Source organism: Muntiacus reevesi, chromosome 10, assembly GCF_963930625.1.
Source record: "Muntiacus reevesi chromosome 10, mMunRee1.1, whole genome shotgun sequence".
NCBI lineage: Eukaryota > Metazoa > Chordata > Mammalia > Artiodactyla > Cervidae > Muntiacus > Muntiacus reevesi.
Genome location: NC_089258.1, coordinates 5,519,830 through 5,535,542, shown reverse-complemented (window position 1 = coordinate 5,535,542; position 15,713 = coordinate 5,519,830). Strand labels below are relative to the sequence as shown.

At 39.5% G+C, this 15,713-nt stretch overlaps 1 protein-coding gene across 3 annotated transcripts in view; it reads right to left on the bottom strand.

Annotated features, from left to right (window-relative positions):
• Window positions 1-15,713, bottom strand: part of CDCA2 (cell division cycle associated 2) — a 43,812-nt gene that overhangs the window by 13,071 nt on the left and 15,028 nt on the right. For 2 of the 3 annotated variants that reach the window (XM_065947326.1, XM_065947327.1), the window contains exons 7-13: window positions 14,523-14,610; window positions 13,228-13,436; window positions 12,349-12,433; window positions 11,485-11,702; window positions 6,544-6,625; window positions 5,328-5,416; window positions 4,359-4,493 (exon numbers count right to left, since the gene is read on the bottom strand). In XM_065947326.1, the coding sequence (XP_065803398.1) occupies window positions 4,359-4,493; window positions 5,328-5,416; window positions 6,544-6,625; window positions 11,485-11,702; window positions 12,349-12,433; window positions 13,228-13,436; window positions 14,523-14,610 (906 nt within the window). The remainder of the gene's footprint in view (window positions 1-4,358; window positions 4,494-5,327; window positions 5,417-6,543; window positions 6,626-11,484; window positions 11,703-12,348; window positions 12,434-13,227; window positions 13,437-14,522; window positions 14,611-15,713) is intronic. The other variant, XM_065947328.1, reaches the window with a different exon arrangement.

Here is a 15,713-nt window from a genome sequence, read left to right as displayed (position 1 = left end):
TCTGCCCATGGGATTCTCCAGGCAAGAATACTGGAGTGGGTTGCCATTCCCTTCTCCAGGGGATCTTCCAGATGCAGGGATCGAACCTAGGTCTCCTGTACTGCAGGCAGATTCTTTACCATCTGAGCCACCAGGGAAGCCAGCAAGGGTAAAATAAAAGGGTCCAATACTAAAGTAACTGAATGCTAAAATATTAGAAATCATACAAATGAGAGCTCACTATCACAAAAGCCTAGTGGGGAGATGGAGAAAATATTTCCAATTAAGTGACCGAAGCAATTTGTGTATTTTCTTCTTAAAAGTCTTTATCTGTCCTGAAACATAGCTTAAATTTTATCTTCTAGCTTTCCAAAATGAAAAAACCCGAAAATAAGAACTGATGTCCTAGACAGTTTCTAAGGTGACCTTTAAATTTCGTGGTTAGTTTTTCATTATGGGAAATTAAGTGTTTTTTTCTATTTGATGTTTCTGTTTCAAACCACTGCAATCAATATCTCTAATGGTCACACTGTCCTCCCTTTGGTCAGCAGAGGACCCTTCGAAATGATTCTGTGTCCTTTAACACGGCCCCAGAAGTTTCTCAGGTATCCTTGCATGCACACTGCTCCGGATCTGGGCTCATTTTCTCTATTTGTTGCTGTAAATCTGAAAGTGGTCATTTCACTAAGGTAATATCGATCCCTTTCAGTTGAGATGGTAGACATGGCAATCTAGGTAGAAAGGAGGCTCAGTGCTTCTACAGTTTATCAACAGAAAGAGCTAGAGAATTGTTTTAAATGGTAAAAGCATGTGTTCATATTTTAAATTCAAATCTAGTCTAACATGGTTTTGAATTTGATTTTAAAGTTTATCTTATTTCCAATGAAGAGTCTGGATTCCTATTGTTGTTCAGTCCCTCAGTCGTGTCTGACTCTTTGTGTCCCCATGAACTGCAGCACTCCAGGCCTCCCTGTCCTTCACCATCTCCTTGAGTCTGCTCAGACTCATGTCCATTGAGTTAGTGATGCCATCCAATCATCTCATCCTCTGTTGTCCCCTTCTTCCTGCCTTCAATCTTTCCCAGCATCAGGGTCTCTTCCAATGAGTCAGCTCTTGGCATCAGGTGGTCCAAGTAATGGAGCTTCAGCATCAGTCCTTCCAATGAGTATTCAGGACTGATTTCCTTTAGGATTGTCTGGTTTCATCTCCTTGCAGTCCCAGGGACTCTAAAGAGTCTTCTCCAACATCACAGTCCAAAAGCATCAATTCTTTGGTGCTCAGCCTTCATTATGGTCCAACTCTCATATCCATACATGACTACTGGAAAAACCATAGCTTTGACTAGACAGACCTTTATTGGTAAAGTAATGTCTCTGCTTTTTAATATGCTGTCTAGGTTTGTCACAGCTTTTCTTCCAAGGAGCAAGCGTCTTAATTTCATGGCTGCAGTAACCATCTGCAGTGATTTTGGAGCCTAAGAAAATAAAGTCTGTCACTGTTTCTATTGTTTCCCCATCTATTTGCTATGGATTCTTAATGACAGTTTAAAAAAAAAGACACGCATACACAAATCCCTTCTTATTTGCTTCATTATAAATTCACAAATCCCTTCTTATTTGCTTCATTGTAGAGTAAATTCTTCTATCAGTGAGTGTTACTGTTTAAGTTTTTCTGCAGTTATTTTTATTCCTGGGGCAGCAGAGGATGAGATGGTTAGACAGCATCACCTGACTCAATGGACACGAATGTGAACAAACTCTGGGAGATAGTGAAGAACAGGGAAGCCTGGCAAGCTGCAGTCCATGGGGTCGCAAAGAGTCGGATATACTTGGCAACTAAACAACAAAATCAAGGTACATCCCATTTGGAGTTTTCACACTTCTGATCCTGAAAAAAATTTATGAGGTTAAGCCACTGACTTGATATACAATTACATCAGTTTGTTTCATTTTGTTTACAACTTGTAAAAATTGAACTGTAATTGCTTCATAATCATGCAGAACATGTACAGTTAAAAGTAAAAAACACATTCAAGGAAATCTAGCCTTTTCCTTTTTGTTCCCTCCTCTGCCTCTTCTCCCTACAGGTTAACCAGGTTTTATTAGTTTCTGATCTATTCTGTTTTCTTGTTGTTGTTGTTCATCATATACACACACACATTTTTTTTTTTTAATGTTCCCTAACTTTCTCAGATAAAAGGTATGGTTTTTGCCTTTTATGGTTTGCCAAATATGGTTTGCCATATTAGCCGTCATAACAAAATACTGCAGACTGGGTGGCTTGTTGCTGTTTAGTCACTAAGCTGTGTCCGACTCTTTGTGACCCCACGGAATGTAGCCCACCAGGCTCTCCTAACTCCTGCATTGGAAGATGGATTCTTAACCACTGAGCCACCCAGGAAGGTAAAAAATACACTTTTCCTTACACCCTACAGTTGGTTGAAATCACACTTATTAAAGTTCCCTTTCTATTGTCTTTAAAAATTTTATTTTTGGCTGTGCTGGTCTTTGTTGCTGCACATGGGTTTTCTCTAGTTGCAGTGAGTGGAGGCTACTCTCTGGTTGCAATGAGTGGGCTTCTAACTGTGGTGGCTTCTCTTGTTACGGAGCGTGGGTCTTGAGTCTTTGAGTTTCAGTAGTTGTGGTGCATGGGTTTAGTTGCCCCCAGACATGTGGAATCTTCCTGGATCAGGGATGGAACCTGTTTCCCCTCCTTGACAGGCGAATTCTTAACCACTGGACCACTAGGGAATTCCATAAAGTTTGCTTTTTATTTGCTCCAAAACTCCTATATACAGACTTTTCTTTGGGATGGTACAAAATGACCTTTTTTTCTTATATGGCACAATTTGCTCAATCATTTGCTCAATCACAGGCCTTTTTCTTCTTCCCTTCAGAGACACCCCCCGACTCCCACCCCGAGAGCACTCTTCTCTTGTTCAGATTTGGGTTGATTGCTCTTCCAGGCTGATTGAACAGCTATGATCTAAGATTTCTGTTCTCTGGCATTATTATTAGATCCACTGTGTCCTGAATTCTCAAGTTTACTTCCTCATTTTGCTAAAGTATCTCCTCCAGTAACATTAAAAAACTAAACTTCCAGAGTCTAAACGGATGAGTTTAGTCATGGAAATGTTGGTTTTTGTGGTGTTGGCAGGGTAGTTTAAGGAAAGATGCCTAGTAGGTAGCTGAACCTATATTTACAGACAGGAAACATGAGCGTTGTCAACTGTGTTGCACATGAAACCACCCAAGAAATAAGCTGTTTCAAAGGTCAGAGAGTAAAACAGAACTCTGGGTAACATAAGCATTTAGGAATGGGTGGAAGGACACAAAGCTTTAATAGAGACCATAGAGGAGAGATCTCAGTTTTGTCAAATGCTGCGGGGCCAGCCAGTAGGAACAAGATCTCAAAAGATGCACTGGATTTTAGTCACTAGGTTACAACTTAGTCACCTAAATACTGGAAAAATAATGGAAAAATTATTAACATAATAACGTCTGACACAGTGACTCTGCAGTGGCCCATGAGGCTCTCTAGCAGCAATGTCGGATGGGAGAGGGGACAGTGGTGGCATTAACCCAGGAAGGAAGCAGAATGAAAGGGATGCAGACCCGAGATTACAGACAAGTGTGTTGAAACCAGCTTACACAGCTTAGGATGCATGAGGAAACACAGGAAATGAAATCATAGGAATTCTGAAAGCCTAAGAGTAAATGTAACACTAGAGGAGGTGTGAGTAAGATGGTTTGAGAACGCTGGATGGAGAGGAGGCTGGGGGTGGAGGGGGGGACATACAAAGGTCTTGGGTACCAACAAGCTGTGGATGTGACGGGGAGGGTCCAGTCACTGAAGTGTGGATCACCAGGACCTGGCTTAGTGCTGGATCCACCTTCCACCAAGGAACAGTGATGTCATGCGCCGGCACAGGCCTCCAGGAGTGGAGGAAGACAGAGCTAGTTTCTGAATTCTTCCTTCAATATGGAAGGTCATCCATCAACCCACTGGCAGCAGCCAAGTCAAACAAGTGACAGACGGCACCCTCATCCCTGAGAAATTCCCTCAGAGGATTCCCATAAGAGGGTGAAGTGAGACTAGACCAGATTCAAAGGTAAGAATCAATTCCACATTTGAGTTGGTGATTCCCAGCACTGGGTGTACACAACCCAACCCAATGAAGACAATGCAAAAATGGCTTTTGGGTAATGCACAATTGAGTATATAATCTCCTACGGCCCCTTCTATTCTATGATAACTTGATTTTTAATACTCTTGGTCCAGTGTTGACTAGAAAAAAATCTGTTTCCGTGTTTTCCTAACCAAACCACAAACAAATGTACTATGTCTACTCTTCATTACATCTTTAAACACACACTCACCCGATTCTTTTGAGAAAGGACTCTGTCTGCACGCTTGCTTTCTTGAGACTTCCTATTAGCTTTCTTTTCTTTACAAGGCTGAGCTTCTGCATTGAGTAAGTTGCTAACACTCTCTTCCGAAAAACTGATCAACTTCTAGAAAGAAAATTGAAAGCAGAGCTACCGTAAAACACAGGCAGTTACATTTCCATTTCACATGTCTTTTCCCTCCTTGTGGATTCTACCATTTTACATCCCATTTCTGCAGAAGTTACAAGTTAATACAGCAATATTAATAGTATTAACATGCAGAAGTTAATACAACACGGTAAATCAACTGGACTTCAATAAAATTTTTAAAAATAAAAAAGAATCATTGTCTCAGGCACCTACTGAACACCTGTAATTTAGTATTAGTACCTAACTACTGATGGGTTATGAGGGGGGAAAATCATGAACTGTTAGATTATCTAAGTGTGACTTCTGCGTTTATCATCCAACAATACGAGCAAAAAATAGTATGCTATATGCTTATGCACTATGGTGCTGTAGACAAAAATCCAAGTTCGACTGATTTAATAAAATCACAGAAGACATGCATTCAATGGGAGTCATGCTCACACTGAAAACAGTGGAATGCAGTTTAGGAAAAGTTACGCCATTTTCTGACTGTTAATTACATGCTACTCTTCTCCGCTTTGCACTTTGATGCAATTTATAATAAAACCACAGAGATCCCAAAGAAGCTTTCTAAACAGATGACCTTCCACATACTCTGAAATCATCTTGTTTTAATGTATTTTTCTTCTAACAGAATTGAGATCACATCAGGAATACAGCATCACCCTGGGTTACATGGTAGGTAGGATAAGGTATTAGCTCTTAAAACATCGATTAAACCAAGATTTAACCAATAAGCCATTTGATCATGAAAACAGAAAAAAAAAAAGCTATTGCAAGATTTAGAAACAAACAAACCTAAGCACTTACCCTTCTTCTGCCAGAGGCCCGCGTTGCTCTACCGACTCTGAAGGAGGCTATGTTCTCCTGGTCACTTGAAGAGGCAGAGGTATCAGTGTCTGATGAGCAAGATACAGCAAAATTAGGGAAGCTCACAAAAACTTTTAGATCCGCTGCCTTTAGGAAACACTGGATACTCTTGAATACTAATTTTGCTTTTAGTATCCTATAGTCACTAAGTCGTATCTAACTCTATGCGGCCCCATGGACTGTAGCCTGCCCAGCTCCTCTGTCCATGGGATTTTCCCAGGCTAGAATGCAGGAGTGGGTAGTCATTTCCTTCTCCCCGGATCTTCCCGACCCAGGGATTGAACCTGCATCTCCTGCATTGCAGGCAGATTCTTTACCGCTAAACTACTGGGGAAGCCCATATCTGAACATAAATATTAATTACCATGAGAAATAAATTTTGAGATTCAAAAAAATTTTAAAACGTTAAAGTACTTTCACAAAGTCCAAAAAATTGAAATGTGATCACTTCTGATGGTATAAAGAGAACGCAGTGAGGCATGTCAAAGAGCATAAGCTCTGGAAGATGAGACTATGCTTCCAACTTAGTTCTATTAGTAACTTCACATTCCACATATTGGATTCTGTGCAATGAGCTCAGTTTGTGTCCGAAAGCCAACAAGATATGTTGGTGACCCATTAAAGGATATCCACTAGGGGAGAGACATGAATAACTGTTCCCACCCTACCCGCTCTGCCCATGATATTTGCCGGCCAAGCCCTGGTTTATGCGTCTCCTCAGAAAAGCAGAGAGAGATCTTCGTTGCCTTGTCATGATCATAAAAAAAGCCAGAGACCTTGGAAGATACGTGTGCACAAAATGCCATGTTGATAAACAATTTTGTATATTTACAAACGATGCTTACAATCCTTATCCTTTCAACTGTGCAACCTGATAAGGAGTTCACTGTGAATCCTTAAGAGTGGAGAGAGGAACTCCTCTGCTTGCAGTAACTTGAAAAAATTGGGCTACCCCCTGAAGGAAGTTAAATGCGGGTGATTATAAATTATGCAACTCGGAATGGAATGAGATGGATAAGAGATTTCTTATATACTTTTCTATTTGGGTTTTTAAAAAAATCAACTATGATCATAATAAAAATAAAAATTTAAAACTAAGGAGATCTTCATATATACGTACATTTAATGGTATTTATGATTATTTACAAGTTACTACCTGAAAGAGTCTCATCAGCAATTGAAGACATATTAAGAGAACTCAAAACAGCAATCGAAACCTGAAGAGGCTCTATGTTTTCCTAAACAAACAAAAGGGTAGAAATTAGATATCTTTAACTTCAGTGGACATATAAAAAATGTCCCCCAAAGAAAATAAGATATATCTTTGTAGAACAAACTGTAATAAGCATAATTATAGGAAATCAATAAGGGATTAACTAAATTTAAAAAAAGCAAAATAAGATACTAAATATAAATATAATTGTTTTATAATATTTACAATCATCCTAAAGGAAACCACATTTACTAACCATAATCCACCACAATATAATAAAACTTTAAGGGAAGGGTAGGCATTGACGATTCACCAATAAGTTACTTTTTGAATCATTTGAAGTCCCATATCCCCGGTAAAGTAAGAAAATCTATTAACAAATACAACCTAACATTACAGTATTTTTCAGGCAAGCTTCAAGGTAAATATAAATGCAGATGTCAAATCTTTTCTTTTACACAGCCAGTATAATGGTAGCTGCTAATTTTTCATAGATAAAATCTGTCAGGTTAAATAAATTCCTTTATCACCTGTGTGCTTAGAATTTTTATCAGAAATCAATGCTGGATTTTGTCAAATGCTTTTTCTCCACCTACTGAGAAGCCTATATCATTTTTCTATTTTATTCTGTTAATATGGTGAATTCCATAGACTGTTTTTCGAATATTAAACGAACTTTGCCTTTTGGGGGTAAAATCTTATTTACTCATAATTTATTCCCTTTTGCATATTTTAATATGGTTATGAGGATACTGGACTGTAGTTTTCTTTTCTTATAATATCTGATTATGGTATCAGGTTAAAGCTGACAGTGATGAATTGGGAAGCATGCCCAACTCAATTGGAAATCAGCCCTGAATATTCATTGAAACAACTGATGCTGAAGCTCCAAAACTTTGGCCACCCAATGCAAAGAACAGACTCACTGGAATAGACCCTGATACTGGGAAAGATTGAAGGCAGGAGGAGAAGGGGCCAACAGAGGATGAGATGGTTGGATGGTATCACCGACTCGATGGACATGAGTTTGAGCAAACTCCAGGAGATGGTGAAGGACAGGGAGGCCTGGCGTGCTGCAGTCCATGGGGTCACAAAGAGTCAGACATGACTGAGCAACTGAACTGACTGGCTGAGGCAGAATTAGTATTGCACCTTCCTTAAATGATAGAATTCATTAGTAAAATCATTTGGCATGCAATTTTCTTTGTGGGAAGGTTTTACCTACAGTTTAATTTCTCTAGTTGATACAGAGCTAATGACACCACTTATTTCTTCTTGAGTGAAATTAACAGCTTGTATCTTTTAAGGAATGTAGCTTAAGTTCTTGAATTTACTGGCATAACATAAAGTTGTTCATAATATTCTTTTATTATCCTTTTAATTTATCTATTATTAGGAAATTAGTTATGTCACCTCCCTTATTCCTTGTATTGGTAATGAGTATCCTCTTTTTCCTGAACAGTCAGATTAGAAGTTTACCGTTATTTTCTATAGCACAATCTTTTGATTTCAATGATTTTTTCCTCTATTGTTTTTCGGTTCTCTATTTCATCGATTTTCTGCACTTTTAATTTATTTTTGGCTGTGCTGGGTCTTTGTTGCTGCTCACCCAGTTATAGTGAGCGGGGGTTACTCTTCGTTGTGGTGCACAGGCTTCTCACTGCAGTGGCCTCCCCTGCTGCAAAGTGCAAGCTCCAGGGAGCTCAGGCCTCAGAAGCTGCATCTCCCGGGCTCTAATGAGTAGGCTCAACAGCTGTGGCACACGGGCCCAGCTGCTCTGCGGCATGTGGGATCTTCCTGGACCAGGGATCGAACCTGTGTCTCCTGCATTGGCAGGTAGACTCTTTACCACCAAGCCACCAGGGAAGCCCTACACTTATTTTTATTACTTTCTTTCTTTCATCTTAGCTTGATTTTCTTTTTCTAGTTTCTTAAAGTGGAGCCTGAGATCATTAATTTCAGACCTCTCATTTTCAAATATAGCCTTTAATTTTTAAAAATTTCCCTAGGCATGGCTTTAGTTGTATCCCACGTATTTTTGTCATTTTACTGTGGTTTATCTTTTAACTTATTCCACTTTGTTTATAGCCTAAGAACCTCTACCTACCTTGATACCACACTAATTTGGCTGCATATAAACAAAAAATTGTTCTTACTCTTGCTTTGAACAATTGTCCATTATGAAGACTAATTAAAAAGAAGGAGTCTGTTATACCTGCCCAAATATTTAGCATTATCAGGGCTCTTCATTCCTGTGTAGACGCAGATTTTCATGCAGAACTATTTTTCTTTTGATTAAAGGGCTTCTTTTTTAATACTTCTTCTAAGGCTAACCTGTTATGGTAATAGGATTATTTCAACTTTCCTATATCTGAAAAAACCTCTATTTCACTTTTTGTTTTGAAAGATGGTCTCACTGGATAGAGAATTCTCACTGGACAGGGATTTTGTATTTATTCTTTTTTTTGCTCTAAGTACTTAAATACACCTTTAAAAGACGCTGCTGTACTGTCTTCTGGTTCCCATAGTTCCGGCAAGAAGTCTGCTGCTGCCTCTCTTCTGTTTTGTCTTATGTCAGGTGTCTCTTTCTCTCTGGCTCCTTTTAGGCCATTTATTGTTGATTTTAAGCTTTCTGTATGTTACATTTCTTGTGCTGGGAATTTGATGAACTTTAGTATCAATGGGCTTCTAATTCTAAAGAATTTGAACATTTTTCAGCCATTGCTTTTCAAGTATGTTTTTTCTGTTCCTTTCACTATCTCTTCGCCTTTGGGAACCTTAATTACAAGCATATTATACCACCTGAAGTTGTCTCAGATCATGAATTGTCTGCTTATTCTTGTTTAGTCTTTTTCTATCTGTTACTGAGAATAATTTCTATTGCTACATCTTCAAATTCACTAATCTTTTCTCTTGCAGTCTCTAATATGCTATTAATCTCACCCAATACATTTTTTATTCCTGGAGATTTTAACATATAAAGTTTGATTTGGGTCTTTATCTTTTGTGTTCTTAAGCTCTATCTTTTCTCACATTCTTGCACACACAGGAAATACAGTTAAAATAACTCTTTGATTGTCTCTCCACCAATGTTACCGTAGGTATCATGTCTGGGTCTATTCTTACTGATTGATTTGTCTCCTCATTATGGACACTGTTCCCTACACAACTATAGATTTTTACTTGAATGCCAGACATTTTGAATCTAACGTTATTTGGTGCTAGATAGTTTTGTTTTGGTGGGAAGGATCAAACCATTTTATTGAGGGCCTTCAGAGGAGGGGTGAAGGGCTGGGTGGACAATTACATCTGATGCCTGTAACCTGGCTTGGATCACCACAGCTTCACAGTTGCTGAAAGTACTTCTTACATTCTTGGGTTTCATTATGCAATGCAGCTACATGAATACAAGGTGGCTGTTGGTTTAATTCTGCTCCAGTTAACGAGTTTCTGACACCCTCTGAATTATAAGGTTTTGCTACGAGGGCTGGTGGGGACACAATTCCTGGCTTATGTGAATGCATGCTAAGTCACTTTAGTTGTGTCCAACTCTCTGCGACCCTATGGCTGTAGCCCACCAGGCTCCTCTGTCCATGGAATTCTCTAGGCAAGAATACGGGAGTGGGTTGCCATGCCCTCCCCGCACGGGGTCTTCCCGACGAAAGGACTGAACCCAAGTCTCTGCCATCTCTTGCACTGGCAGGTGCGTTCTTCACCACAAACACCACCTGGGAAGTCCTGCGTGAGCTCTTTGCACAGTTCCTCCCTGGCCTGGGGCAGTTTACTCACAAGGCTGTGTAGACCAGCAATAACTCCAGCGAGACCCTCAGCAGATCTTCAGAGTTCTCTCTGTGCAAGTCTCCTCTCTGGTATTTTACCAGAGAACTCCAGCCTCCTTCACCTTCCCAGGCCCTAACTCCATCCTCTCAACTCAGGGAGACGTCCAGGCTCCGTCGAGGCAACTCCTCCCTGTGCTGTAGCCTGGAAATCCAGCCCAGGCAGCAAGATGCGGCTCTCTTGAAGTTCACCTCCCTTGTTCCCCAGAGATTACTGTCTGTGCGTCCAGTAGACAGTGTCTGTGAACCACCGTTTCTTATCTTTTTCTCTGGCTTTTGAGTTCTTTTTCACGGGAATATAAATTAGGTCCCTCTTACTCCATCTCGGCCAAAAGCAGAATATTCTTATTTCAAGGTATAATAGTGAAAGAGAATGAATGACAGTCCAATGTAAAATGGTAAGTAAAACGAATACGTAATTCTCAAGAGAAGAAATTAAAATGGCCTACAAACATGTGAAAATGTTCAAACCTAAACAAAATTTTCAAGTCATCTTTTTCTCCTATTAAGCTATTTAAAAAAAAATACAATTAATACTCAGGCTTTACAAAGATATAACAAAATAGGATTACTTATAGTACTGTGAGTTCAAACAAGTACATACTTTCTGAATGCTAATTTAGCACTATGTATTAAAAAATTCAAAAATTGTTCATATCCCTGAATCCAGTTAGCCTACCTGTAGAAATTTAGAAGAGCAATTTATAATATATTGATTCTAAGATTGTTGCTCTTTCACATCTTAACACCTTTGAAATCTGAGCACATGGTATGTGTGTTTAACTTTCAGCATTTTTTCTCAAAGAACGGCACATCTTACAATCAATATCAGTAGGGTTCCAGGAAATATGCTGTGTTCAAGGAGTCATGGAAGTGATTGTTTTTAACAGGAGAAAACTGATAGTAATCTAGCTAGAAAATGCATTAACTTATATCATAACCCACCATTCATTTTGTTTCATGATTTCAAAGCACAATTACTGCTCATGCAAATAGGTGAGGTATGAAAAAATCATAAACAAGTCTGCTTCACACTTTCCATACTTACAAGATTCTCTCCCTTGTCATCAAAATCTGGTTGAGGTAGCCGCTCAGGAACTGGAGACTGTTCAAGTAGTGGGGGACTGAGGCTACTTAAATCCTTTCTACGGACTGGTGTTTGTCCTTTACGCAGTGGAGTGTTAGCTGGCAAAGATTCATCAAACACTTCAGGGCTTAGGTCCTCTCCGAAAGTAACTCTCTTCCTCTTCTTTGTACTTGACAAGACTGTAAAAGTCAAAGTGAAAATTACTCAGTCATGTCCAACTCTTTGCCACCCCATGGACTATACAGTCCATGGAATTCCCCAGGCCAGAATACTGGAGTGGGTAGCCTTTCCCTTCTCCCAGGGATCTTCCCAACCCAGGAATTGAATCCAGGTCGCCCGCACTGAAAAGCCGAGTACTTTACAATTTTCTTGACCTTCTGTAGAATCTTAACATGACTGGCATATCTAAAAGGCATATCCTAGAATCTTAACATGACTGGATTGGCTATTCATATAATACAAAATATAGTTTGTAGAGAGAAAAAAAGTTTAAAATGGAAGAGATATACAATATTTCCAATTAAAATGTGGTAATAAATTTTAAGTAAATTTTGCATGCTGATTTTAGATGACAAGACTGGAATATCATTTCCTCTATAAATTTTATCATTATACAAAAATGGATAAATGAAGTGGATAGAACCAATTCTGAGAAGACTCTCTACAGAGATTCCATCCCCCACCCCTCAAATATTGTTCACTCCCAGGTAATTTCAGAAGCATCAGGCATCGAGAGGTCATTGACAATATCACAGACTATCTCAGATGTATTTAATAACAAGAAAATTATATCCACATGCTTCAAAATAAACCTGAATTTCTTACCTGCTGTTTGTTCTTTGCAACAGTTTGCAAGACTGGAGGTTAAGCTTGGACAAGCCCCATCATTATAGAGGTTGTCATGGTGTTCCTAAACAAAATAAACAACCATGAATAATTTTACATATATAAATACACATACACAGTCATTAAAAATGGTAACTTGTAATTCCTTTTCTATCAAGGATAGATATTATACAGTACTGCAGATTACCTTTACTTTCATAATTGACCTAACTTAAAATACCATGATATTAGCCACAAAGAAAAACTGGGTTTCTTAGTTATTACTCTAGTAAGTAGTTTTAAGCCAAAATGAAAAAAACAGGAATCTATAATGTGGGCTAAATTCATTTCCTCCTTTTGGATCTGGCCTGGCAAATGAAGTTAAGGAAAATATGAGTGGCCAGAATTACAGGTACTCTGGACAGTGTCAACTGAGGTATACTGTATAAATGATCTGAAGTATAAAACTTTCCCCAAAATAAGAAAAAAAAACAAGTATGTAAATAGCATAATAGGGTGTTTTGGCTTTTGGTTTTCTTTTTTTAAAATGTGCACTATTTTTATTTTATATGGACCATTTTGAAGGTTTTTAGTGAATTTGTTACAATATTGCTTTTGTTATGTTTTGTGTTTTGTTTTTTTTTTGCCACGAGGCATGTGGAATCATCAACATACTATATTCCACACTGAGTGTAAATGAAAAAAAAGAGAGTAAAAAGAAAGTGCCCAGTGCTACTACAAGTGAGAAAAAGGAGGCAAAAAAAATTAGGGTGAGACATTTTCCGTTAGGCCAGTATGACATAACATTTCAGGGGTACTTCTGGGAACCAAAAGCAATCTTTATTTGATTTGCTCTAGGAGGTGTAGCTCTCCACTGACCTGCAGGCTTTCTACACACAGCTTCACAGCGGGTTTCTTCAGGACAGAACGTAGGACAAATGTCTTGGAGGATGGAGGGTCCTTCTGGCACAGTGGGGTAACCAGGGACCTGACTTCGGGAGCTGTGTCTGTGCTCACTTCTGTACATTTATCAACCGAAACGGCATCACTGGATCCTCTCCCTTCCACGGAGGCAGCATCCTGGATTCCTTCAACACAGAGTTTTAACCATGAGGGGGGCAGACGTCTGAGTCAGTCCATTCTACACCAAAGGTAGTGCGTATTTGCCAAGGGAGTAACATGCTTGTCAGAAATTCAACCCTAAGACATCCTGCTTAGAGTGTAACATCTGGGATTTCACTTGGAAATACAAAGAAAAAAGAGAGAGAGAGAGAGAAGTGGCACTGGTCACAGCTTTTAGTTCAAATTGAGCTACTGCAGGTAAAGGTAAGGAAGGGGTGTCAGCTCCATGGAAAGTTAAACAGGAATCCTTGGCTCAGCTATTAACTGTTAACTTGCCTCCACTCATGATGCCTATGATGGCCATCCTGAAACTAACCTGAGCTAGACAACGAATCTTGACCAATTTTAGTGCTGCAATCAGAAGCATTTTTAGGATGCAAGCCTGGCAGGAAGGAGAGGACCAGATGCTGAGAAGAAAGATTATTATTAAATAAAACAATTCACATACTGTGTTGTTTAGCTGCTAAGTCATGTCTGACTCTTTGCAACCCCGTGGACTATAGCCTACCAGGCTCCTCTGTCTATGGGATTTCCCAGGAAAGCATACTGGAGTGGGTTGCCATTTCCTCCTCCAGGGATCTTCTTGACCCAGGGACTGAACCCGTGTTTCCTGCAGTGGCAGGCGGATTCTCCACCACTGAGTCACCAGAGAAGCCCTCCTGTGCTTAACAGGGCAAGGCTTCCCCTGCAAATTCTCTGAAGACCACTGCCTGATGACTGACATGTAACACATATATTCTGGGTCCTTAAGAGATATAATGATTAACACAATAGTCAAAGCCTCCATGGCCTAGGGACAAAGAGACAACATAAAATATATTAACTGGGAGGCGCAGAAGGAAGGAGGCCGCTGTGCCTACTAAAGCGCAGTATGTCATCTCACACAACAAGAGCTCTGAAACATTTCTACTAAACCATGAGCTCCTAAAATGCAAGGAATGGTTTCAGTGCGTCTAAATGTTCGCATACAAGTAAACCAACCATAAATGTCTACTGAGCAAACATTTCATGGGTGAATCAGCACAGGTACCAAGGAAGAACGAAAAACTTACCACTTGAAGCCTCTGTAAGTTCTGAAAGCAGAGGAGACTCATTCATTAAACATCCAGACTGCAGATTTAAACCAGATGCAGAAAACTTCTTGGGGGGAAACAAACAGTAAAGAAATATTAAATTTTATTATTTATAGGATTACTATTTTTATAAAGATTTGAGTTAGCATTACAGATTATCTGGAAATCTGATGTTAAATCAATCAATGCATCACTTCATTATCTAGTTAATTTTTATGGGAAGTATGTAGGAATAGAACTAAAAATGGAGTATTCATTCTCACTGACTCCCAAACATCCAATCCGACGATGCTCAATTCCCTAAGAAGCATTCATAGGGCACAGTTTTTGCTGCCTTACTGTTTGAAGTCTAGAAAACTATGTTAACTACTTTCCTTAAAGAGGAAATTCTCAAAATAATGAAAAGCAAAATTACTACTCAAACAACAGAAGATATCAATAGCTAGAAAGGGAAAACCATTAATGGTCAGGGTAGAAAACACTCCTATTAATGTGGAAACCATTTCTAAATCATGATGTGTGTCCAAAAATTAATCAAAATTCTGATAAAAGAATTACCCTCAGATTATTGCATATCAACTAGAATAGGGCAGAGAGAGCAGAGATTATAAGCGACTGAGATACACATGAAACTCATGGGTCCGAATGGTTGACCACAAATGGCAGCAAACATGTACCAAGCCAGTCTAGACAGGGTCAACAGGACATGTGCTGGATCTACATGACAGAGAAGGTGCCAGGAAAAAAGCTTCCAATAAGGTGTCTTCTCTCACTAAAGAAACAGGAACCTACTGCGTCAAAGCAAAACCAAGGGTCGGGAGAGAACTGGCTCCCTGTTTACACTTGAGTGAAGGTCGAGGATCCTTGGGTTGGTGGCGCTAGTGGTAAAGAATCTGTCTGCCAATGCAGGAGACGTAAGAGATGCAGGTCTGATCTCTGGGTCGGGAAGACCCCCAAGAGGAGGGCATGGCAACCCACTCCAGTATTCTTGCCTGGAGAATCCCATGGACAGAGGAGCCTCGTGGGCTACGGTCCATGGGGTCACATGGAGTCAGATGTGACTAAAGCAACTAAGTACGCACACACACAAGGATCTGCCACAGTATTACTGAACTCATGTTGATTCTCATCTTTTGATGATGTTGAAAGCCTCTAGGTAGTTATAAGCAA